Source organism: Gadus macrocephalus, chromosome 18, assembly GCF_031168955.1.
Source record: "Gadus macrocephalus chromosome 18, ASM3116895v1".
NCBI classification, from domain to species: Eukaryota; Metazoa; Chordata; class Actinopteri; order Gadiformes; family Gadidae; genus Gadus; species Gadus macrocephalus.
In genome coordinates, this window is record NC_082399.1 from 6675509 (window position 1) to 6702258 (window position 26750).

Below are 26750 nucleotides of genomic sequence, written 5' to 3' on the forward strand. Positions count from 1 at the left end.
GGTCCAGTATTTTAGCCTTCCCCACCATTCTTCAAACAATCCCTTATTTTTGGGTAGCTGCAAGGGGAAGGAGCATCAATAGAAATAAAAAGGTAACAGATCAAAATGAAGGGAGAAGCATCATGGTTCTTTATTTCATAACCTACAGTTCTAAATGACAGAAAAAAAGCCGTTTCTCTACGTTAACGCTATATACAGGAGACGGACTGAAACAAAACATTTGTCCTGTTCATCTAACTCTTGATGGCTGGCCCACAATTGGCCAGAATATCGCAGATGTAACCGTTGTTTTTGGTCATCAGCTCCTCTTTCATGCTCCGGAGCTTTGCCTTCAGCTCATCGTCGCTCATGGTGGCGGCAGGGAGTGACTTCACCTGCTCCAGGAAGTCCTGGATCATGTTCTCGCCGGCCTGAGGTGAGATGGAAGAAAACGGCTTAAAAAAAGGGGTTGGTTTCTTGCAGTGCGCCAGCAGGTATCATGATCAGTAGGGTTAGGGTCATGGTACTATTGATAGCGCGTTGTATTTTGGTAGCCATCAGACACTGCGTCTGATACTGACAATTGGACACTGCAGTAATCCAAGCTACTTGTTCTTCTGCAGGTCTTGGGGGGGGGAAAATGTTGCATTTGCCCAAATTGACGATACATTTTCGGGGGGTGGGGAATTAACACCCTAAACGTTACCAGAATATCGAAGGATCCTTGCAGCCATTGGGAGCGGTTAAAACCCAGGACTCCAAACTCATTCTGTGATTGCACCCCGGTCAGCCATTATTAAAAAGGTGACATATTATGCCACCAACTTGTGATGTCAGAAGAGGCCGATTTCAAAACGGCTTGTAACGGCTAATCACACTCACACCTGGTGGTGTAATACGTCACCTTAAACGCGCTAGTGTCAGTGTCAAATCCCGTCGGCCTACCAGCTTGTCCGTGCAGCGTTTCTTGGCATCAGGCCCCGCCTCCTCATCTGCAGGCTCCTGAAACTCCTCTAGCTCTGCCGCCTTCTCTTTCGCCATGGCAACCACAGATGGCGGGAAGCAGGCCAACTCGGCCACGTGGATCCCGAAACTCTGGTCGCACACACCTGCAGGCGGGGCGGGTTACAAAGCGGGGAGGGAGGGAGCATTGCATGTTGAGGACGTTGTCAAAACAAAAATGGGGTTGGCATAAATGTATACAGATGAGGTTGCACCTAGGGCCTGAGGTATCATGCCCATAATGGGGTTTAGAATACAAATTTTCCAAAAATGCATCAACTATTAATTGATTCTGGAGCCAAGATTAAAGAGCTGTAATTAGAGGAGCAAGTTAGAAATGGCATGCCCGTCAGCTAGCTATTAGTTAGTGTAATGCACTGGGAGAATATCTGATTTTCAACCACTGCCGGCTAACCTCAGACCAATCAGCACATCTCTTCCCTAAATAGTTTGGGGAATTCATCTCGTTGTTCACTCAGATGCTTGAAATGCAACACATTTGCACATGCAACCTCTTTGGCGGATTTACTTTCTCCTCTTTACAACTCTTGAATCGCACCTTTAACAGGTTTTACAATAACCCATTGATGCTATAGTTCCCGAAATGCATCATCAATTAACTTGACCGAAGAAGCCAGGCCTAGCCTGGGACAGACGGACCCTCCCAGCCTCACTTAGACCCACCCCCTCCCAGCTCAGTGCTCCTCTCACACCTTCGGGGTACCCCGGCCCCCCCCCTCGGATCGCCCACCTGGCTTCACGCGGTACAGCATGGTGAGCGTGCCCTGGGCGGTGAGCGCCGTGACGTGCAGGTTGCGCACGGCGGGGTACTGCGCGGCCAGCGCCGTCAGCTCGTGGAAGTGCGTGGCGAACAGGCAGAAGCAGCCGATGCGCGAGGCCACGTGCTCGCTGATGGCCCACGCCAGGCCGAAGCCGTCGTAGGTGGAGGTGCCGCGGCCCAGCTCGTCGATGATGATGAGGGAGTCCTCCGTGGCCGACCTGACGGAGGGAGGGAGAGAGGGGGGGAGGGAGGGAGAGAGGGAGAGAGGGGGGGGGGAGGGAGGGAGGGGGGCATGGAGTCACAATGCTTGCCTTAGTGTGGGTGATCCTAGTCATTGAGCGGAGAGGATACGTCTTTCTGCTAGTGTGCAGAGCGCCCCCCCTCACCTCAGAATGGCGGCGGTCTCCAGCATCTCCGACATGAAGGTGGACACCCCCTTGACCTGGCTGTCCCCGGCACCCACCCGGGCCAGGACGCTGTCCACCACGTGCAGCTCGGCGCTCTCGCACGGCACGAAGCTGCCGATCTGAGCCATGAGCGCGACCACGCCCACCTGCCGGATGAAGGTGGACTTGCCCCCCATGTTGGGCCCTGTGGGACGGGGAGGGAGAGGGCAGAGGACAGGGTTAATAAGGCCCTGCGCTTTATTTACTATGATCCCATTTTGGAGTCACAAGCAGGACTTTGGTAGCGATTTCCAGTGTGACTGCAGTTAAGGGAAACTAGAAATCGAAGAAACTGATAGAAAAAGCAATCCATTAACAAAAAAAATGAAAAAGACAAAGCCATGCATTATGTCCCAAAAAGTGTTAAATAAATGGGATTTGGAATATGTTATATTTCTTTTAATACTTTAAAGGAAAGTGGATCCTCCGTGACAAATTATTAAAAATAAATAAATAATGAAGACTGAGAAATAAAAAACTAGAAGGAGATGACAAATAAATCGACTGAAATCACACTAGCGAGTAGCAGCTTCTTCACCTAACAGAGCTCGTACATCATAAAATACGTCATGGGATTTGTTTTTGCTTACTTTAAAATCAGAAATATAATAAATATAAAGGGGTGTCCTGTAGAAAGACTTTGGATAGTTTAGCTATTAGTCAGTCCATACCAGCACAATAACTAAGCTCCCATGCTCCCAAAATGGCAGCAGTTGTTGTGGTGTGAGGTCACGATGCAACAAAAAACAAAACTTCCTAGCAAACCATGGATCGGCCCCTCCTGACCTGTGATGATGTAGAAGCTCTTCTCGCCGCGGGTGAAGCTGATGTCGTTGGGGATGAAGGCGGCGTCGGCGTCCGTCTCCATGCAGGGGTGGCGCGCCTGCCGCAGCTCCAGCCGCCGCGGTTCCTCCGGCGCCAGGAGGCGGGGCCTGACGTAGGGCACGGGCGCCGAGACCGCCGCCGCCGCAAGGCTCACCACCGCGTCCAGCTGGGCCGTGGCGTCGCTCAGCGCCTGCAGGGGGTCCACGTAGCCTGGACACACACGGACACACACGGACACACAATAAGAATCATACGGAGAAAATACCATGATGAAGAAAGGCCTTCAATGTAGGGCAGTGTAATTAATCTATTTCTATTTCTTGGTCAAACGATCTCCAAACTAATATAATCTAGATGAAACGATATATTTATTTTATCTTTTTCCAAGTATATTCGTTTTATACATTTCTATTTTTTTTCTATTTTCTTTGTTTGTAAATATGTATTATTAGATATGTATATTTGGGGAGTTAGATTATTACTTGAGTAGTGGAGAAGGGGTAGGTTTAAATAAGCATATGCTTCATCCTACTCCTTTTCGGACATGTTAGGTTCACATTATTACTTTTTTATACTGACTATTGTTATTGTTGTTTTCACTATTCTCATTGGATTTGTTTTTTGTTTTTGTTTTTTCAGTTCACTTTGTTGTGTTACCCGCACATGTTCGAAATAAACTATCGAAACTAAACTAAACTCAAAAATAATTGTTTGAATAATCGTGATTTCAATATTGCCCAAAAAAAACATGATTAGGATTATTTTGATAAATGAGCAGTCCTACTTCACTGCTATTGACTTTTTTTTTCTTTTTTTTTTACAGACAGGCTAGGGAGTGAGGGAGTGATATGAAGCACTAGGATTGCAGGTCCTGGGTCTTATCGCCAAAGGGAAGTGTCCCAATATTATATATTGAGAATACTAAAATTCATGGGTAATGTTTGATTGGATTTCTTGTATATCAATATGCATTTTCATGATACGTCGAAAAGCATGTCCAGTCAATCCATGTCCTTAAAAATGTCAAATGGCCCCTTCCCCTTCCATTTGTGTTCCAATGACAAATGAAAACAGAAACCAAACCCCACCTGTGCCATGGCTAAGAGAGAGCAGGTGATTGGGCGACCTCTGAACTCTCCTCACCTGAGGCGATGGTGATTATTTCCTTGACGATGGCATTCTGGGCCTCCTCGTACTCCTCCCGGTTTTTCTTGTAGTCCTCGTTTAGCGAGCTCAGCTTGCTGCACAAACACACACACATTACAAAGTACATTCAATTACTGAGTCATTGTTATCGGTGGAAGGACTGTATGTGTGCATGCGTGAGTCAGAACCATGACATAAGCGCAAATTAAAGCAGCGCATTGCGTCACGCCTGTCCATTTCACAGACACGATAACAGGCGTGCATTAAACTATCAATATATATTATAATTATTATGATCAGTACAGTTTAAACATCTTTAAAAAACAAATGCTGCCCATTTTTTATTGATTTTTGCGATTCAATTGTCGCGTGAATGTTCAGGGTTAAACCGCCAAGCTGGGAGTACTTCATGACTTTAGCGTTCGTTAAACCCAGGGATCCACACTAGGACGGTCGCACCGGCGGCACTGGCACGGCGGACGCTACCACGGGCTCTGGGGATGGCTGAGGGTCGAGCCCCAGAGGAGGCCGAGGCCCGAGCCCCCGACCCAGAGGAGGGCTGAGCCCCAGAGGAGGGCTGAGCCCCAGAGGAGGGCTGAGCCCCAGAGGAGGGCTGAGCCCCAGAGGAGGGCTGAGCCCCAGAGGAGGGCTGAGCCCCAGAGGAGGGCTGAGCCCCAGAGGAGGGCTGAGCCCCAGAGGAGGGCTGAGCCCCAGAGGAGGGCTGAGCCCCAGAGGAGGGCTGAGCCCCAGAGGAGGGCTGAGGCCCAGAGGAGGCCGAGGCCCAGAGGAGGCCGAGGCCCAGAGGAGGCCGAGGCCCAGAGGAGGCCGAGGCCCGAGCCCCCGACCCAGAGGAGGGCAGAGCCCCAGAGGAGGCCGAGGCCCGAGCCCCCGACCCAGAGGAGGGCTGAGCCCCAGAGGAGGCCGAGGCCCGAGGCCCGAGGCCCTGACCCAGAGGAGGGCTGAGCCCCAGAGGAGGGACTCACCCGTTGGTGAAGCGCACGCCGTTCTTCTGGACGTCCAGCATGGTGTACTTCTTGTTGTTCCTCAGGCTCTTCTCCTCCTTGCAGGTGACCCGCAGGTAGAAGCCCAGAATGGCGTTGGACTCCAGCTTCACCGTTTTGCCGGCGTCCAGACCTGGAGACGGGGGGGGGGGGGGGGGGGCGGGGGGGAGAGAGAGGACGAGAGATTTAATAGGAGTACATCATCAGGGTGAAAGATAGGTCAAAGTAGTGTAGTAAGTGAAGAACAAGCACAGCGAGAAACAGTGTAGGGCCATGACTAATCAAGAGTCCCCAGTCATTAGAGTACATCTGCGTCACACAGCAGGGCTGCTGGTAGCGTGCTGAACGACAACCACAGGCAGAGTGTCATCATGACAGCTGATTGACCACGCCGCTCTGCTGTGTCGGGGGTCCTACGTAGGTTCCCCTGATGATCTAATCAATGCACCCCCCATAACTGCATTAGCCGCTATATTTAGCACGTTCTGGGAGTCAAAAAACAATAAAACAAGGAAATAAAAAGACGCTATTTAGAGTGATGGAAAACAGAAATCTGTCATTTACGATGAATTATTTTAAAAAGAGTTATCAAGGTGTGCATTAAGCCTCATACAATTATGTTCCATCAAATCCACTGCAAGGTCTTCCATTCCAGAAAGTCTCCCCCGCCATGTTAAAGCCACATGCTGCAACCGTGGTCCTAATTATCCAATCACATGCATAACTGGATAAACCTCGTCAACCCTCATAGTTTGTTTTGTGGAGGGAACCACACATCACTAGAAGGGGGAGAAGAAGACTAAAGAAATAATAAGTTTACTAAAGAGTCAGGGTGTTTGCACACCAGCCCTCGGGCCTCAGGTCTACCTGTTTGAGGTGGTCGGGTGTTGGCCAGATGCTCCTGCCAACGTTGACAGTTAGGCGTGTGTTAAATTAGATTATGTTAAAAGGGAACATTATGCATCCCGGAGGGACAATGAAGGTGGCTGACATCAAAAACATGGTCAGGGACAATAGAATAACAACACTTCTATAAAAATCTACTTTTGAGTTGAAGTCAACTTCTGAGATGACTGACTTGCCTATTTGGCGTTTGGTGGTTATGCAGCAGTGTGAGAGCACCTCTGCAGTGAGAGCACCTCTGCAGTGAGAGCACCTCTGCAGTGAGATAACCCCTGCAGTGAGATTACCCCTGCAGGTCTACCCGGCCCCTTACCCAGGTCCCTGGCCCCGCCCCCTTACCCAGGTCCCTGGCCCCATACCTGGCCCCACCCCCTTCCCCAGGTCCCTGGCCCCACCCCCTTACCCAGGTCCCTTGCTGCCGCCCCCAGCACCGCCTGCATGCTCTTCTCCAGCGCATCCATGGTCTCCCGCAGCTCACTGAGCACCGGGTCGAACGAGGCCTTCACCAGGAACTCATGGTGGTCCACCTGCAGACGCACAACATGTCAAATGAGGTGGTTCTCATGCGCATGCGTGGACTACACAGGAAGGCAGTGTTCCACGATGTTCACACATACCTGGTTCATGTCGAGCGTGGTCTCAATCATTTCCTGGTACTTGCTGAAGTCCGCCTCCATGTCTCGGAACGGGGTGATAAACGACGCCTCCAGCAGAACCTGGTAGCTGCCTGCAACGCAATAGACCCAATATTACATTAGCCCAACACAACCCCAACACAACATTACCCCAACACAATAGACCCAATATTACATTAGTCCAACACAACCCCAACACAACATTACCCCAACACAATAGACCCAATATTACAGTAGCCCAACACAACCGAACCAATACTTCTTTGCCAACACAACCCCAACACAACATTACCTAAACACAACAGACCCAATATTACATTACCTCAACACAATATGAGCTACGCAACATCACCCCAATACAACCAAACCAATTTCACATTACCCCAACACAACAGCCATGCATAATGTACAAAACATAAACCTCGGGTCAGATCATTTAGATAAACGTTTAACCAATGTAATCCTCTTAATTCAGGACTATTAAATGTGTGTTGTCTGCGTACCAGAGTATCTGTCCAGGGCGTGCAGCAGGGCGGGGATGTGTCCCACGGCCTGGTACACGCGGTGGCAGTCCTGCAGCGTGGCCGAGTGCCGGTGGAACTTCTTGGCCAGCCGGTGGAGGTCGGGGAAGCGGCGCAGCAGGTCCTCCTGGCACGTCTGCCGCAGCTCAGAGTCGCACACGAAGCTCTCCACAAGGTCCAGCCTGACACACACACACACACACACACACACACACACACACACACACACACACACACACACACACACACACACACACACACACACACACACACACACACACACACACACACACACACACACACACACACACACACACACGTATAAAATCAGTGAAATAATGACGGCTGCTTCTGAATCGTTTCTTCTCTCCTCTGATGTATAAATACAGCCACCAGTGAGGAAATGCCATGACCGATTTTGAATTCAAGGTCCAACCACTGACAGGCTCAGGGCTGTGCGTTTACACATTACGACCAGATGAAGGCCATGGAGACATCACGGGCCTAGTGACACCAGTGCAAAACACATGGCTCGCTTTCTAAGCACAGACCATGTATGATGGGAATTAATTGTGCAACCACGACAGCGGACTCGGAGGAGCATCTACCCATTTTAAGTATAAAGGGAGGAGCATAAGAACGTATACACTTGGTGCGCTTGAATCAATCTCAGTCTTTTTTTTTCCACCGGCGCAATCCATAATATTGTCTCTGCCATCGTATATTAGGTTAATAGTTGACACGTTTTTTGTTTGTCCGAATCTTTCGGTTTCTGGCACACGTCTGATCTAAAAAGGACCTTCAGACAGCTCTCTGAGGTACAACATGTGCTGCTCTGAAAGGGAACAGCTTAGAAAGGTTGAGAGGTATGAAAACCGTTACCTCTCCTCTATCCTGGTCCTGTCCATCAGTGGCTGCTTGATCCACTGGTTGACCAATCGCTGGCCTTGAGGGGTGCGGCACTTGTTCAGAAGACCGGCCAATGAATGAGCTCCGCTGGTGTCGTCGGGTGAACCCTACAAGAGCAGAGACCAGAGAAGCCAATACATCTCATGCCCTCAAGATCACCATCATCATTATGGGGGTTCCTGTATTTTCGCTAAACATTACTATCGGCCCTTCGCTACTTTGTATTCAGCAGAGCAGCTTTATGACTGCGATCTATTGAAAGTCGAAAATGCAAGACTTTGGCTTCATTACATTGATTAGATTTTTGACATTGTATATTTGAAACATAATACTTTGTGTTTCCAAGATGATAACGTGAACACATAGAGTCTGGGACTAAACGCTAAACTCTGAACAGAACGCTCACAAATCACTGAGCACACCACAATGGGAGATCATTGCTGTGCATCGACAGGCCACGACCCATCCCCATTGTGGATCTTGGCCCATTTTGGAACCCGACCCATAGTTTAAGAAAAGCTGGCCTTATGGTATCCGTCAAAGATGGCACCATTAACACACAGAGCGGAACTAGGAGCGGCTGCGTGGCTGCGACCTCTGACCTGGAAGAGGTTGAGGGCCTGCACGGCAGCGTTGTCCAGCCTCATGTACTGGCCGAGCTCCAGAGGCGTCAGGCTGAAGGAGTTGAAGTGGGACTCGTCAGACAGGAGCTCAAGGTAGCGGACTACGGCAGCCAGGCACGACATGGCCACCTGAACACACACACACACACACACACACACACACACACACACACACACACACACACACACACACACACACACACACACACACACACACACACACACACACACACACACACACACACACACACACACACACACACACAAATCAGGCTCTTGTATCCAAATATAATGTAGAGTGTTTTGTGATGAATTAAAGAGACGCAGATTTGAAATAATTAGGGATGGGATAAAGCATTGAACTAGAAGCATTGACTCTGGGGTCTATCAGACTTGGAAGCTGCACCTTGATTCAATCCAAACGTCTTGAAATTTGAACTTGTTTCCCCAGTTCCTCGCTGCAGGTTTCGGTCTTGCTTCATCACAGATACTACACCCACTCTTGATTGACACAATGCATTGATCCCACGGGGTCATGGTCTCAGTCCTGTGTCTACCTGCTTGTCCAGCTCGGGCAGGGTGTTGCTGGCGGCCGTCTCCCCCTTCTTGGTCCTCAGGAGCCGGTTGAGGTCCTGCACCATGTCCTTACTACTGAACTCCGCCTTCTTCCTGTCAGACACCAGGACACCCCCACGCTGCACCACCTGAACACACACACACGATTACGATTTCAAACATGTTATTCCAGTGCGCAAGGGACATTTATTTATCTAATTATGCTTTCTATTTTTGTGTAGGATCATTATTTTCTGAATGACAATTTCAGTTTTTCTTTAACATGGTCGAATCTGCATGGAATGGCAACTGCAGCGCGTTTTCGTGATACGCTAAAATAAGAAGATTAGGCCTTTTGGCGGACGCCAAAACCCATCGAGTCCGTTAAAGAGTTACTATTTTTTTTTTTTTTGGTGTTTAGATGCAGACTTTAAAAGTGTTCATGGGTAAACCTGTTATACAAATTAGCTCCAGGTCAACCGGCTGCAAGGCAGTGTTGCATAGTGTTACGTTTCGTTGTTAAGTGTCGCGAAAGAGGTCGTCACAAACACCTCGAATGGGAGCCACCCACCTCCTTGAGCTTGGCGCCGTCGCTGTTCCCGTCCCCCTGCGCGAGGAGACACTCTTTGGGGCCGATCTGGACCAGCAGGGACTCCAGGTTGGAGAAGATCTCGCCGTCCGGGAACTCGCACACCCCCATGGTCCTCTGGGCGGCGTCCACGTAGCCGACGCCCACCACGCGCTGTCCGTCGGCGCCCGTGCCCAGCTTCACCGCCACGACCCCGGCGCAGCCCTCTGCACCGGCCCCACCCCCAAACAGGATCTCCTCAAACTGGGTCAGGTTGCCTGGAGAAGCCTGGGTCGTTTTAAGGGGTAACAGCGACAGAGAGAAAGCATGTCAAGGTTATGGTGTAAGTGAATCACGAATCGTGCTCCAATTCGAATGTTGTGAGATTCGTTTTTGGACCACGAGTTTGAGGAAGGAAGGAAGAGGCGACCATGTTTGGGGCCAAAGGCACTTTGACACTACTAAAAGGAAGGGACCCGGAGTTACATGCTGACAGGTCGGCAGAGACTGGCAAAATCAAAGGAGTGCATACCAGTTGTTGTTGTTATTCGTTTAATTGAAGGAACAGTTACAAAATACTTTGTTTAAGAACATAAACACACATAAAAGACATTTGAAACCCAAAAAACGAATATATTTTGTTTGTTGAACTCGTACATTAAAAACACCACCGTGTCTACAAAGAGCACACGTGAACACGTTTTCATATCTGGAACTGTTCATGGATCTCACCTTGAAGGCAATTCTCCAATCGTGCTCCCTGCTGTTCTTGCTGTGGTTCTTGTACACTTCCACTCGGTACTGCCTCACCAGCAGCAGGTCCCGCACGAAGGCTTCAAAGTTGAGCTTGCTGAGGATAACGCTCTCCAACTTGCGGGTCCCTGTGACCCACACGTTAACATTTACAGATGAAAACAAATCTGAAAACCTAACGGTGCATTTCGGATACAATTAGCACCATCAATGGTTGACGTGTGGCCGCATTAATTGCGAATATCTCGGAAAAATTGCATGGTATTTCTTCACAAATAAACATTTGAAGTAGTAATCTAAGCTAACGTTACCGACCTGAGCCCAGATTCTTGATGACCCCGTTCGTCTTGAAAACCTCCTTCGCAGCGAATAGAGCATCTTTACCATGCACGGTATAGTAATCATTGCGATCGAACACTCGGAAAGTGGTGTCTGGTTTCTCCGGCATGGAGAAGTAAGAGTTAAGAAAGCCATGTTCAGCTGCGCTGTCCATAGACAGATTCTGCTTCGGCTGCACCGCCATGCTGGAAACTCCCGCCAGTACGCTATGGCAGACCGGAAGTTACGTTTCAAGTCTGTCCCCATGGAAACGGATGTAAAGGCCCTGCAATCTTTTCAACAAATGTGAGAATTGAGAATGTAACAGCAAAATATAAAATATTCTTATAATACTGAGACAAATTTGCTTGACGAATGTTGCCAGCCCCCTCAGACCAATAATACTTAAAAGCATGTAAACTTTGGATCTGGTCTGACAAATTATTAGAGATAAACACAGGATAGATTTGTTATTACAAAACTCTATTTGAAGTTCAAGTTTATGATGATTTAACTAAACATTCGCCGAATTTGATACAAGGACGAGGACTTAATTGTTAATTTGTAGCAAAAAAATAATAATTCAGTCAGTGTTAATACCTAATAAATAATGTACTGTTTTCTATGTATTCATATTTGCTATTTAGTAGAGAAGAGCCGTAAGGGGATTGCGCCTAACACCTTTTGATAGGAGAGAGGAAGGGAAGTATAGGGACCATTTGTACAAGGTGTTGAATTAACTAGTAATTGTAAGAAACAAAGGTTATATAATTGGTGATGGGGAATCAATACATAAACCTAGTCTATGCATTTTGACTGGGAGTCAAAAACCCTATAGGCATGACTACGGCCTAGTCCTTTTAATATCCTTCTCCTAGACACAAAGGCGTGCTGCTGAAACTAACAAATGTGTGTTTAGCATTTCAGTGGGTAGAGCTCATTATAAATCTCTGTTTGTCATTCACATTGTCCACGTCACTAGATGACTGATTGATGGGCGGTAGCTATGATTTCATAGGCGGCTGCCTATGAATCAGAACCAGGTAAGCTAGTTCCATTTTTGTCTTGAAGAAGGAGCTGCATGTTATCTTTGCTGCTGGTATAGAAATTATAGAATAGAAACTAACCAGAATTTGTGTGTTTAGCATTTTAGTTGGTAGAGCTGATTCTAACTCTGTTGTTAACAAGTGGGCAATCATCCAGGTACGGCAGGGGCATAGCATGCTATAAAGAAGACGACATAGTCATATCTCACATATTTGACCCAGATTTAGTAATAATAAATAAAAAGGAACCAAAATAGGCCTAACTAAATTCAAAGGGTGGAATGGCAGCATAATAACATATACATAGTACTACTTTTTATCTGTATTATATTTATTTTATTTTATTTGTATTATTATTTGATGCATTCATTTGCTGTCCCATATGGCTATTTTTATTTTCTTATGAGAGAGGGTTGTGGTTGGGATATGGGGAGTGGGGTGGGTGGGCGGAGGGGGTGATTATGTGTCTCTGACCACTATAATTGTACCTTTGTTTATCCTCCTCATAAAGAAAATAAAAAAAACCTGTCAAAGACTCACCTCCCACCCATCGTAGCTATGTCCGTTACCTCAACCGCCTCCTCGTTCTCAGACTATCAGGGCCTGGAGGAGAGACTCGACTCCTCAGCTCGCCAAAGTGGTCCTACCGAGATCCTTCCCCTGGAACACTTGACTAGATCTGCGCTCGAACTCCACACTGTGGCTGTCAGCCTTCCTATAAAGCTCTCGTTCTCCTGGGCTACATCAACATCCTGCCGGAGCAGTGGCACTTCCCTGGATTAACAGTCTTTTTCGCCCCCTTCCACTGTCTCCTTCTCCTCATCCACAGGGCTGGGAACCCGACTTTATATTCTACGAGGTCCTGCGGTCCCTTAGATCTCTGTTACCCTGCTCCCTTTGTGGCTCTCTCTCTCCCCTTGAAGTCCTCCTCCGTGCCCCTCACACTGTCGACACATGCCGTAACCTGCAATCTCTCTCCCTCTATTTGCGCCTCAACTGTTCTGCCTTCACTACCATCTCGAGAACTATTCTCTCTACTATCCACAGAGGAAGCCTTCCGGAACTCTCCTATCTTCCCTCTCCTCCTCATCGGACCCCCTCTGTCCACTCCAGACCAGGGCGTAAGTTACCGGGGTACATGGAAAATGGTGTAAATGAGTGACAGGTGAGAGGGGTCCCTCAGGATGTACGCCTTGGTTGACCTCTCCTTCATATGGGTCAGATAATGGCTCCCTTAGCCATATGGTAAATACATTAATACAGCGTTTAATGTTTAACTTTAATTGTGACAATACTTATTTAACCCTAACATGTAAGTGATTTGAGAAATAGAATGAGGTCATTGAATTTAGAGATAACGACCTCAGTGGTCACTGGTCACCCTAGGACCAGCTCTGCTCTAAACATGAGATGAGGAGTTCCTTTCAGAAGGGACATCGATTCAGGAGGTGTAATAAAAGACACATTGAATTCCCTTGGAATAAGGCCCTTTGACTGCTTTTTTCCACACTGGTTTCCAACATGTAGACAAGATATTACTTGTACTTCCTTCAAACCTCACTCATTTTCTTGTGTGTGTGTGTGTGTGTGTGTGTGTGTGTGTGTGTGTGTGTGTGTGTGTGTGTGTGTGTGTGTGTGTGTGTGCGCGTGTGCGCGCGCGCGTGTGCGCGCGCGCGTGTGCGTGTGTGTGTGTGCGTGTGTGTGTGTGTGTGTGTGTGTGTGTGTGTGTGTGTGTGTGTCCTCTGCCCTTACCAGATTCGACATTTCAATCGTTTTGCCTCGTCATTTCAATGACGAGACAATTGTTCTTCACGTGGTCTCCACCGTGGCGAATGGAGTGGGCAGCCAGTGTATAAATTAAACCAGCGCCAGCCTCATCTGTAGTTCTACCACCTGTTTTTCTTTCAGCCTTCACGCCCGGTTATCAACAAGGACCCAATCATGAACGGTCACAGCAATGGAAAGATCAGCAACACTGTTGAAGACTACAACAGAAACGAAAAAAAGTGCTTCGGCGACCTCGCCGTAGAAATGAAAAAGTCTGCGGTAATCTGCGAACAAGAGTTTTCTCGCAAAAAGACAGAAGACGAGTCCAGGTTGCCAGCCATCGAGGCGGCGTACTCGATCATCCTACGTGAACTGGGAGAGGACACCGATCGCCAGGGCTTATTGCGCACACCTTTACGCGCCGCCAAAGCCATGCAGTTCCTTACCAAGGGCTACCATGAGAATGTTAACGGTGAGTTCAAAACTTCATGGCGCAGCACTACTCTTTACAACTATGTTATATTCATCCAAGCGGTATGGTTGACTGATAAACATGCATTGTTGTTGTGTTGGTCAACCTTATTCCTAGACGGCTCTTTGGTTGGTATAGTTGTTTATTTAGTTAACGAGAGCCTTGTGTGACAGACATAATTTTAAAAAAAATAGGCCATCATTACTTATATTATGTATTATGACGGCACTGCTTTGTGTAGGGAGAAAAAAACAGTTAACAAAAGGTCTACTTTTGGTCACTTCTTGTAGTCTTTATATTGCCAGACCAAATCTAAAACATGAGTTTCACAGGCTACTCTTATTGGTCTATAATGGTCGAACAATCAACAGTTGAACACTGTGTGATGTAGCTGAAGATGTTTGTTGGCTTGTGTGTTCAGATATCCTGAATGATGCCATATTTGACGAAGACCACGACGAGATGGTGATTGTGAAGGACATCGACATGTTCTCACTGTGTGAACACCACCTGGTGCCCTTCTTCGGAAAAGTAAGTGCAGATGGATAGATAGATAATAATATGCATGCCTGAGCATATCGGCTGCGGAATATATAAGGAGATCCAAATTAAGTGTTATTGTTGTTCTAAATGTTTTAGACAACACAATAAGGTCATATATATATATTCAACCTCTCTGTCTCCTCTGCAGGTTCATATAGGCTACCTGCCAAACCAAAAAGTTGTGGGACTAAGCAAGCTGGCAAGGTAAACACACACACACACACACACACACACACACACACACACACACACACACACACACACACACACACACACACACACACACACACACACACACACACACACACACACACACACACACACACACACACACACACACACACACACACACACACACACACACTCATTCACACTCTCTCTCTTCTGGGGCCTCGCTTAACCCCAGTCAGTGCATGATTGTGTGTTTGTGGCGTTAGTGCCGGCCGGCTGCGTTCTTCTGTTGGTTCAGCACATTGACCTGCAGGCTTAGAGGCCTAAGCTACGGCTACTGTCCGGTCCTCTGATCTGAGACAGCTCCCTAAACTTAGTCGCTCAGACCATGAGAACATTCCCCTTGGATGTGTGGGAATCACCCTGGTATTATCACAGCGTCTCTCTCTCTCTCTCTTCTGTTACTCTGGTTTTGCTGTAATATCGCAACATCTATCATCCCTGAGTCAAAGCACATAACACTCAGTGTATGTTCATAAAGGACTTATTAGTATGCTATTGATGTTTGGGTCAAAGAATCATCGGTTGCTATTATCTAATAATGTAATATGCTCCTGGCTTCTGCTTTGTTTTTGCTTGTAGGATCGTGGAGATCTTCAGTCGGAGACTTCAAGGTAAGACCGTGGAAAAGCACATTTGAGATTGGAGCGGTCACTTGCTGCTCCAGTGTGAAGTGGTGTTCTGACTGGCCCCGTCTGCCCTGCAGTACAGGAGCGTCTGACCAAGCAGATCGCCACGGCCGTTTCAGAGGCCCTGCAGCCGAAGGGGGTCGCTGTGGTCATCGAGGCTGCGTGAGTTCACACACACACACACACACACACACACACACACACACACACACACACACACACACACACACACACACACACACACACACACACACACACACACACACACACACACACACACACACACACACACACACTATCCTAAAAAGACATAACCGTATGATATCCTTTTCTTAATCGTTTCCAAAAACGTATCCAACCAGAGAGCATTTGAAAACCCTAACCCTTGCTTCCACTTGAGTCCACTTACCGTGTGTGTGTGTGTGTGTGTGTGTGTGTGTGTGTGTGTGTGTGTGTGTGTGTGTGTGTGTGTGTGTGTGTGTGTGTGTGTGTGTGTGTGTGTGTGTGTGTGTGTGTGTGTGTGTGTGTTCTGCAGGCACATGTGCATGGTGATGCGTGGAGTGCAGAAGATCAACACCCGAACCGTGACCAGCACCATGCTGGGTCTGTGCAGGGAAGACCCAAAGACCCGGGAAGAGTTCCTCTCCCTCACCATGCGCTAGAGCTGATATAACCCCCCCCCCCCCACGCTATGCATGTGGATCAACGGTCCTGAACACCACTTTTACTCCATTGAGCCAATTCTTGGAAATAAAGTGTTATGGCTCATTTAGGGGGTTCATGTCAGGTCGATCGGTATTCACAATGGTACGCCGGACATCCACAGTACAAGAAAGCAATATTTATAACGTTATGCATGTTGGGTCCATATTTACCCAAGAGAGTTTACACTCATTTGAAAGACGTCTGCCTGGTTTTGGTTCCACTGGTGCTATTTTCTTCCAACTGGGAACCTAAATCCTACCATCGGTGCCTTGAATCCTACCCTTGCTAACTTGAATCCTACCCTTGCTAACTTGAATCCTACCCTTGCTGACTTGAATCCTACCCTTGCTAACTTGAATCCTACCCTTGCTAACTTGAATCCTACCATTGCTGCCTGAATTTCATGGATATATTCTGCATTCGAAGTATCAGAATTGATCATATAGATATATATTATAGCATTGTAATTTTAGTAGGGTTGGTCTGGGGAAATATTTACATACTTATTTTCAGGTTAATTATTAAAAATATACTTGTTAATGTGTATGGTTACAAAGGCCATTTGTCAAAAATAAGATTCATGTTGTGATGTTGCAGTATTTAGCATTTTTAAGTTTATCAGATGTCCAGTATCATGAGCTATTTTAATGTTTGTTGGTTCTTTAACCAAATAAAAATGTATTAATATAAAGTGTCTACTCTATAGGAAAGTCTTTCTGCCCGTCTATTGAGCTTTTTGTTAACCACATTCTATTTCTAAGGACTTGGGTAAAGGAACTCGGAAGACAAACATTGCAAAGCCTTATTAGACTTGTACTTGCAACCTTATACACACAAATACGCTATATGATTGTTTAAAGGGCATACCCACTTGTGACATCACAAGTGGGTATGTCAACCTATGATAGATCGAACAACATTTGATGCATTCCACTTGGTAGACTGATCTATCCAGCAACAATCTAGGTGGACACTCCCACTTGTGATGTGTCTAAAACACATGAAAAGGTAGATTTGAAAATGGCTTGTAATGGCTAATCACCCTCAATGGTGGTCTAATATGGGCCCTTTAATGGTTATAACATGATGGACCATTTCTGCCTTCTGTCATTATAAAATGACATCTTTCAGCCTAAGACAGTGCCAAGATTCTCAAATTCAAAGCAATGTGAAATCAACTGAATAATCACATAAAGTGAAGGTCATACCTGCCATAATTGCCTTTTCTTCCCTCCCTAATAATTTATGCCAACTCTTGTGGTCAACCCTTGCAACTGAAACCAAAATAAAATGATGGATTAAAGACAAAAACTACAACCTTCATATAGAGAGTGGATCCAAAAGACTAAGAACTATTTTAAGGTCACCAAATCAATGTTTTAATGAAAGAAAACCAAACATATTTACTATATATATACACGCTAATGTGACTTCGGCGTTCGTGCAGGACAACCTGCAGCTTTGGCTGACAAGTGGACATGTTACACAGGGAGTATATTTAAGGTAACATTACTTGAGTACTTGTCTGAGTATTGCCACTCTAAAGCTAAGAGGCACAGTGCCGTTACAGCAGTCTGAATTAGAGGGGAAAAACCCCCCCATCAACAATAAACAACGACACAAAAATGTATGTACATGCTTTGCAAAGTTATCACACTCAAAAATATAGAAAGTAAAAAAATAATAAAAACATAATTATGTTAAATCATTCAAACGTTCTGATTCAAAACAGAGAGGAGGAGCAGCCAGTGAGAGAATGTCAAGCTAATCTGCAAACATGTTACAAAATCAGCCCTAGCATGAGCCAAACCCACAAGTCCCTTCCGCTGGTCGGTCTGTCTGTCCATCTGTACGTCCATCTGCCCAGTCTTCCATCCTACAGCCATCCTGCCAAGACTTCGGCCTGCCACGTGGAACGCCGGTCACACGGACGTCTGTTTGTAGTTCTTGGTATCCAGAACTTTCTTTCCACACATGGCGCAGATGCCTAGAAATAACGAATTACAGTTAACGGAACGGAGCATATTGGTGGGTTAAGTGCGATGAAGTTACCTACAATACCTCCAAAAGTCACACAAAGGCGTAGTTTCCTAAGGGCGTAAGCATTTTACTCAATGTATTTTAGCCATCAATTACATTGAATCTTGTTAAGAGATTATCAACCAAATGGCATGAGATGGTATTTTCAGCCTCATTCATGCCGAATGTCAAATACACAAAACTAACCAACTGATGATATTTCCATAGCAGAGTCAAAACAGAGCATCACACTATGGAAAGTTGGGATCCCAGAACAATATATCTAATTGTGTAGTAATATATGAGTCCGGTTGAGGTGATGACACCCACTAAACTTCACTGAAAAGTTATGGTCATCATGGCCTAGTAATCGGAGTGAAATGTGACGGTCGAAAACAACTACCTTTCTTGTAAGCACAGCCCTGGCAGTAATGGGACCCTGACTGGTGGACTGAGCTCTTACAAATTCTGCAGATAGCAAAGCCAGTCTTGCTGTAGGGGTCAAACCTGGGAGAGACGACCACAACGTTAATAACACATTAATACATGGTGATAATCTCTTTACCCTTTAGTTATTTAGCAGAAGCTTTATCCAAAGAGAAGTACTGTGATTCCAGATACAGGCCATAAGGAGCATGTAAGGGTTAGGCATTTTACATTAAGCTGTATGTTAGGATGGGGACCTGGACGATCAAATCTAGTACTCAATCACCCTCCGACAACACTATCCTACCTTCTAAAGTAGGTACAAAAATGCAGAACGCCATTGCAGCTTCTCACCTGGCCTTCTTGGATGTCAGCATTTTGTTCTCATTGAGTTTACGCCCTCCACCCTCTGAAAGAGACAACCAACCAATGCTCACAAAACTGTGACCAGACAGGGACATATATGTTCGACAATAGTGCATATGCTCACAAAACAATCGAACAAACCAATGTATATTTAACGCCTTCAAATTAGGGGGTTGTCGAAGACGTAAACAGATACTCGACCATGATGAGGAATGACTATGGTAGTAACGTGTAAGGATGATGTTGTACCGTGTTGATTAACTCAGAGAGGCTGCATTTCGTGTGGAGTTACCTGTTGTATTGCGGGCTCCATCTTTCCAGGTATCAGGAGTGATGACCTTACCTAGCTTCTTCTCACCTATAGGAATAAAGAGAACGCGAGTGAGGGAATCAACGATAGAAGGACCATATCACAAATTATATTACACACTGAAGCGGAGCTCCATTGTTTTAAATAATGCAGTACTGATATGTATTTTAAAACCCAAGATCCGAAGAAGAAGAACCGTATTAAATGCACATGAGTTGTGTGTCGGAGCTGAAACTCTTTTTTTTTTATCAACATCGGTATTATAGTCCGTGTAGTCGTGTGTTTGCACAACATGGTCTACAGAATGACATCCCTTACATTTCTCACAAACCATCTCGTATCTTCGTTGGTTGATTAAAGATCTTAATGAACATGAAAATTAATCCCAAAATGCCAGTCTGTTGTTGAAAACTTGTAAACTTCCGGATGATTGACTTTACTTCCGCTTCTGACCTAAATTAGCTGATTGGTTTGTGACTTCTAATCCTCGAATCTCATTGGACGGTCACCCCATCAGTTATCCTAAGTCCCAGTATTTGGCCGACCTTCCCCAGTTACTTTTGTTGTAAAGTCCTCCGTGCTGAGTTTGCCTGTGACACGATCCGCTTCAAAGTAAAGGTCTACTGCAGAACTTGGTAAATGTGTCTCGTTTCGGTATTATATTTCATGCATGTTTAACTAACGATAACCAGATAATATATAATTGCTTTAAATGTTTAAATAATATGTAATATTTATACGTATACCAAACGGCATGTTTTAGTTTAAATCACTTGAAGCATATTTTGTCTTAGAGCAACCAAATATTTGATGTAAATAGCAACTCATTTAATTTGTCCAATATCGTTAATAGTTACTATTTTTTACCAGTGTTTGTTTGCTTTTAACACAGCAGAAAAACCGCAGATTGCCCATAGCGCCACCTTCCAATACTTTCCAACCCTTGTTTTGATGTCAAGCGGAAATGCATGGTTTAGGAATTACTGTTTACGGAAGAGCTTGAATGAAAATTCTCAATGTACTTCAGCATATAGAAAATCGGGTTCTTTTTCAAATTTGACCTTCGTAGCTTTTTGCTACGCTTATTTTATCATCATGTGGGACCACGAAATCAAAGCCATGGCGTCTTCTCACGCCATCATCGCCTCCTCTGTCTTTATGGCCACGGTTCTCCCTGCGGTGTTCATCCAGGGCTTCTCGGTGTACGGCACGCACCTGCTGTGGCTCTATTCGGTGACCGGGGCGGTGTCTGTGGTTAACATCGCGGTCTTCTGGCTGCTCGGCATCAGCCAGCCTACCAAGAAGAACACCTTAGGCTACAAGGTAACTAGGCTCTCCATTAGTTGTTGTACTTTTTTAGTCATTGACTCGTTTGCATGAACTAACGCACGCACTTTGGTGTAGCTTTCTAGGTTGGTTCGCTCCTGCATGTACCTGCTGCTGTCCTGCCTCTTCTATCACACCGTAGTGGTTCTGTATGGAGCACCGTTGATCGAGTGAGTAGTTGTTCTCCATCTCTACATGAACGCGTGTGTATGAGATACAGGTCTGTAAGTATTAAATATTATGATCACTTGACGCCCCTCATCTATAGGTCTGCTCTGGAGACCTTCTCGCTGGCAGTGCTTCTGACCTCCCTGACCACGCTGAGGTGCCTGTGTGTTCTTGGGCCAAACGTCCAGGCTTGGATACGAGTTTTCAGTAGACATGGGTAAGGAAACAATTGTTTGATTTGATTTTATAATCCAACCTATATTATGACTACAGGTGTATTATACTGTCACAAGGACACTATTGACACGTTTTTAAAATCTTAGAAATAATCACACAAATATTTACCTAAAAAAATGAGTTGGGCTGATTGGTTATTAAAAGTCTGTCTCTCTCTCTCTGTGTCTGTGTCTGTGTCTGTGTGTGTGTCCAGGGCTATGTCTGTGTGGGACACCTCTCTGCAGATCACAGTGGCCTGCTCTTTGATAGGGGCTTGGCTAGGAGCCTTCCCTATACCTCTGGACTGGGACAGGCCCTGGCAGGTAAGCGTTCACTCACATGCACATGCACGCACACACATTTCTAAAAGCCTTATGCACTACATTTGCTCCCAAGGGGTTTGCTACTCTTCCATGGGGACATCGAAGGGTTGACCTAACTTGCTGCACTGCTTCCTGTAGGTGTGGCCTGTCTCCTGTAGCCTGGGATCTGTGGTTGGCTACTTGACAGGGCTTGTCGTCGCCCCAGCGTGGATCCACTTCCATCGCAAACAGCTCACCTACAAGTCCAAGTGATGAAATGAATGTGTGTGTAAGAGAGAGAGAGACTGTGGGTTATATTTTCCGATCACAAACTGCTCACCTGCATGTGATGAACTGTGTGTGTGTGTGTGTGTGTGTGTGTGTGTGTGTGTGTGTGTGTGTGTGTGTGTGTGTGTGTGTGTGTGTGTGTGTGTGTGTGTGTGTGTGTGTGAAAATGTGTTGTGTTTTGGTGTGTGTGAATCTCCCCTCAGGGCTGTTTGTTTTTATTCCTGGATGTCTGCTGTGCTCTTTTGCATATTTACCGTATGTCCATTACCCTTTTCAAATAGCAAGCACGGCTCCCCTAAAAGCTAAATTGAGGAGAATGAATTTTGTATTTACAAAGGTTTCAAATGTTCCTGCAGATTTTCTTTGACAAAAATAAAGCTGATGTTCTGTAAGTAAGTGTTCTGCCATTGCGTGTTGTTTGTGTGTCTGTGTGTTTTATGTCAGGGAAAGGGTTGGATGGTCAGTGGCTAACTGGTGGGAGTCAAATTAACACTATTCAAATTATTTTGTATTCAATCTTTTTTTTTTCATTTTCTTTCATATTCCTGTGTGTGTGTGTGTATATGTATATATATATATATATATATATATATATATATATATGCAATCAAATCATTTGAATACTTATACTGTGGATTCAGCCACTCTGCCGCTTTATTTAAGCAATATCACACGAGGGGGAGTTCTGCCCTCCTAAATATCATCATGGCTTTGATTCGGTCGTAGGTACAATGCCGCTGAGTGCCAAAGATAATCCTTAATCCGAGTAAAACAGCATGGCCCTGGGTATAAATATATATACGAAGCATTAGAGTAACAGGCCTGGGACTCTGTACATGTATCACTCCTCGGCAATTCTAATAACCATTAATTACATAAACTATCGTAAGCTGTTCACTCATCGGATTCACGCATGCCAACCAAACATTATTTTACTGGTTGTGCAATGGAAACATACAGATAAATGGACGTGATACAAGGTAGCTGACCAGAGTAGCAAGCTAGTGAGCAGGAAAAAGTTGATGTGTTGCTTGGCAACAGTCCAGTCCCAGTCCAGTTGAGGAGAGCTATTTGTGCTGGGGGAGCCAAATAAATGATTAAATAAACAAAAAAATCCTAATCTGTTGTCGCTTATTACTGTTAACTAATAAATGGCCATGTATAACTGATGTATTAAAGCAATATCCCACTTGAGGTCATGCTGTTTTACTGAATATTAGCAAGGGGCTGATTATCTTCGGCACTCGGCCTGTGACATCGTACTTACAACCAAATCCCAGCCCTGCTGTGACTCAGTATCAATTCCCCTCATGTGATATACAGTATAAAGATATTTTGTTAATGCTCAGAGAGATTGTTTATCGTTTAGTGTAGAGTAAAACCAAACACACTTTCCAGCTGGAGTGAGTTCAATTCTCAGAAGCGACTGCGTTTTCTAACTCCGAACCTGTTCCCTGGCATCATTACATCATGTGTGTGTGGGTGATTGTGTGATTACTTTGTTTGTAATGGATGGAGAAATCCTAAAAAGGAATTTGCCATTGAAGGAACATACTGGGCAGTAGGAGTAGGAAGGTATTTTTGCTGCAGCACAGGTCAGAAGAAGAGAGAACATTACACCGAGAATGAATACTAAGATCTCTCTCTCTTTCTCTCTCTCTCCCTCTCTCTCACACATAATCACAGAGTCATCCTGCACCTGAAGCTAGGAAAATCGTTTTTGTTTTTTTTAAACCAATCATTTATCTTGCTACAATTCCCTTTGAAACATACACACAAAAATCTGCCATCTCAATCCATATTCTTGCCACAGGCATCCATATTGATTAAACTTTATTTTGTGGCACACCATTAATTTGTGCCCTTCATGTCCATATATTGTTTGTGTCGTCTTCTTCCCGGCAGCAATAACACCAAAAATGTCATTCCCCATTTCAAATCTGCTGTGTCAGGAATTGAGTCAGCAATAACTCCTTGTATCTGGCCAGAAACCCACCTATATACACCAACCCTGGCCCTCCCCCACCCCCATCACCCCCATCTCACCCAATCCCAGGCAGCTGCCACAGATATATCTTGAATAATTGCATTGGGTAGAGGGTACAAAGCGTGTCAAAACGATTCCAATGTGATCATCTTTTCCTTAATGTGTTTTCCCCCTAAAATGATCCTCGACTCGTACAGCACCGACCCAGGGGGCCGCGTGGGTACCTGGGGTCGACCATCGAGCTGGAGAGCATGGACAGGGTGATTTGCGAGACAAAATACAAGAAAGGCCGCTTTCAGGCCAGGGGCAGAGTATTTCCTACAATCCATAGAGACGAAGGCCAATCAACACCTCTCAGTCGTCTGTTTCTCCGAGGCAGTGCCGGGCAATCTGACTTCATGCTGCTACTTCCATTATCAGAGCTCTTCTGAACCTCCTTCTGTTCTTCTTCCTTCCACTCTGATGCCTTATGTTCTCATAAAAGAACCGGAGCTGAAAATGATGTAAACGTGGGGAGAGGGAGGTGGTTGAAATATTCAGGTGATATATTTTCGCACTTTCATCACTGTAGTCGACACCCTGGGCTCTTACATCTTACGGGAGAGTGGGGATGAAAATCTTGTGTGTGCGTGTGCGTGTGTGCGTGTGCGTGTGCGTGTGTGTGTGGCAGGTGCATGTAACAGTGAATGAACCATAAAAAGCTGATATATTCATGCCATGTCGGTGTGCCATAAACAGGATTTCTCCTTGCACATGCATGCATGTGTTTGTTATCCCATGAATAATAATAATGCATTTATGGATCAGATAAGAACTCTTGCCTTTGGTTCCACCATCATTGCGGCTTTTGTCTCGCAGGAGACCAATCGCATCCCTCTCTCTCGCACTGGCGGCCAGCCGCGCAAATTGCTCTCCACATTCAATCTTGGGGGAACTTTATTTATTCATTATTTGTTCCCTGGCTGTGCTATTACGGCAGGGCCATTGTGATGAGAGGTAATTTGTCCCCACTCTCCATTAGACTGCTTTTCCCTCCTTCTACTGCAGCATAGGGGATATTCATTTGCAGGGCTGCTTCTGCTGAAGACCCAGCTTTGTTGTTTCTCTTTTGTCGTGCTGTGCGCTGCACACACAGGGATGTGAGCCATGGATCTTGTCATCCGAACAGAGCAGTGTTTATGTTCATATCAAGTTTTTATTGTCTTTTTGAAGCACGGCTTTGTGCACGTTTTGAAGTGTTACTCGGGGGGGGGGGGCGGGGGGGGGGCTGTAGGCAGTGGAGGAGGGGGATCAGTGGAGCCCCTTCCCCCCCCCCCCCATCCCCCACATCGTTATAGGAGGGATGACGTGTCTTGCATGGCAGACGGCAACAGCTTCCTCTGGTGCCGCCCGGGGCCAACGTGTAAACAACAGCCGTAATGGAGTGATTACATTTTCATGACAATTTGTCACACAGACGCCCAACTGCCCTCCCACCACCCCCAACAATGCCACCATCACCACATCAACACACACACACATACAACCACGTGCATAAACACACGTACAAGCACTGTTCACTTTCTCTCTTCCTTTAACCGTGCTCGTCTATACCACCTCTTATTTCCCTCCCCCTCCACACATGCACATTTTGTTGTTGTCACTCTCTCTCTCCCTCCCTCTCTCTCCGTCTTCCTCTCCTTCCTGTGTGTTTACACCCCTGTCGGGGAGTGACGCGTGCTTGGTTAACAGTTGGGTGCATTCTGTCGCTTTGTGTGTGTGTGTGTGTGTGGGGGGGTTGGGGGGCTCTAGTTCTCATCACATCTCAGCAATTAGGGTCTTGGAGCAACGAACAGAAGGGGGGACATCTTGAATGACTTAATATCACGTTTGGGCATTTTTAAGTTGTAGTGTGTAGGATTAAGTGGCATCTTGCAGATTTATTTTCCTGGGATTATACACTTTAAAACATTAAAACATACTTATGAACATTGCATTCCATATCGGCTGAAGCCCACTGCACCATTGATCTTCAGGGACCCTTAAGAGTCCAAGTGGGTTGGAGAGAAGAAGGAAGGCAGAATCGTTTATCTCCCCATTCACTCTGATGAAGGGAGCAAGGGGAATAGTTGGAAGTATTGCAATAAATGCAAAGGCACACGCAAACACTTCAAGGAGAAGGGAGAAATTGAAGCGGCAGGATTTACTGAAACAAGAACCCTCGGGAACCCAGAGGGCTGCATCATGGATGGTTACAAATCTCCATCCATTACCAGCCTCGTACAGTGCTGCATGTACCCGAGTGTATAGATATTCATGGCTGGTTAAATTGGCGTGACTCGCTACACCGGTCCGTCATTTATCAGCACAGCGCTTTGATGACTCAAAAGGGTTTTGCCAGCTTGCACAACTTGACCCCATGAACCTTCATTGTGTGCGTTTGTGTGACTGTAGCAGAGCATCATGACAACTCTGCATATGGAGGGGTCGACATTGGAAATCTTTATATTGAACAATATCCTCTTATTCGTGAAGCAGCTTCCCGTGCGACGTAGATTGTCAGAATGGCTGCTGCCTAGATTGGTCGTTCCGACAACACAAGCATGATCACACACACATTGGAGTCAGTATGTGACATCACAAAGGAGTCAAACACACACACACACACATACACAAATAGAGACGTGGAAGATTTCGAGCCAAGTTAGCAGGAGCTATATACCAGACGGTGCCGTCTCCATCACACACACACTCACACACACACACACTACAGGAGGCAGTGTGCAGCTTGTGGGCATCTGAAAATATCACCTCTATTCTGACTTCAATAAGGGACTAACGAATAAAATGTGCCGCTGTCTATATATGCTCACATGTAGGGCACATCTGATACCCTGCATTCAGCCTTCTGTTGCCAGGCAGGAATAGCAATCTTTTCAACCTCTGCACAATTTTCATCAGGTCTCAACAGGTTCTCGGACAAAAACCCACAAAAGCAATTGGAG

The 26750-nt window shown here is 46.0% G+C and overlaps 4 protein-coding genes across 4 annotated transcripts; 2 read left to right on the forward strand and 2 right to left on the reverse strand.

The window, feature by feature from the left end:
* Positions 1-106: 106 nt before the first annotated feature.
* msh2 (mutS homolog 2 (E. coli)) lies at positions 107-11232 on the reverse strand. The gene is made up of 16 exons (XM_060036660.1): positions 10963-11232; positions 10627-10775; positions 9898-10182; positions 9329-9475; positions 8751-8900; positions 8122-8255; positions 7222-7421; positions 6701-6810; positions 6487-6610; positions 5163-5313; positions 4177-4274; positions 2995-3243; positions 2149-2353; positions 1733-1980; positions 925-1088; positions 107-410 (listed from the first exon to the last, which is right to left on the reverse strand). The coding sequence occupies exons 1-16, from the start codon at positions 11168-11170 to the stop codon at positions 234-236; spliced, it is 2799 nt and encodes a 932-aa protein (XP_059892643.1). The 5' UTR covers positions 11171-11232; the 3' UTR covers positions 107-233.
* Positions 11233-13799: 2567 nt separating this feature from the next.
* On the forward strand, positions 13800-16335 carry gch2 (GTP cyclohydrolase 2). Its single transcript, XM_060036665.1, has 6 exons — positions 13800-14250; positions 14672-14781; positions 14942-14997; positions 15607-15638; positions 15731-15815; positions 16189-16335. The coding sequence occupies exons 1-6, from the start codon at positions 13953-13955 to the stop codon at positions 16313-16315; spliced, it is 708 nt and encodes a 235-aa protein (XP_059892648.1). The 5' UTR covers positions 13800-13952; the 3' UTR covers positions 16316-16335.
* Positions 16336-17713: 1378 nt separating this feature from the next.
* Positions 17714-19942, reverse strand: cript (cysteine-rich PDZ-binding protein). Its single transcript, XM_060036666.1, has 5 exons — positions 19798-19942; positions 19462-19527; positions 19158-19212; positions 18781-18884; positions 17714-18345 (listed from the first exon to the last, which is right to left on the reverse strand). The coding sequence occupies exons 1-5, from the start codon at positions 19811-19813 to the stop codon at positions 18281-18283; spliced, it is 306 nt and encodes a 101-aa protein (XP_059892649.1). The 5' UTR covers positions 19814-19942; the 3' UTR covers positions 17714-18280.
* Positions 19943-20438: 496 nt separating this feature from the next.
* Positions 20439-22175, forward strand: pigf (phosphatidylinositol glycan anchor biosynthesis, class F). The gene is made up of 5 exons (XM_060036593.1): positions 20439-20802; positions 20884-20975; positions 21074-21190; positions 21404-21512; positions 21651-22175. The coding sequence occupies exons 1-5, from the start codon at positions 20575-20577 to the stop codon at positions 21762-21764; spliced, it is 660 nt and encodes a 219-aa protein (XP_059892576.1). The 5' UTR covers positions 20439-20574; the 3' UTR covers positions 21765-22175.
* Positions 22176-26750: the final 4575 nt, after the last annotated feature.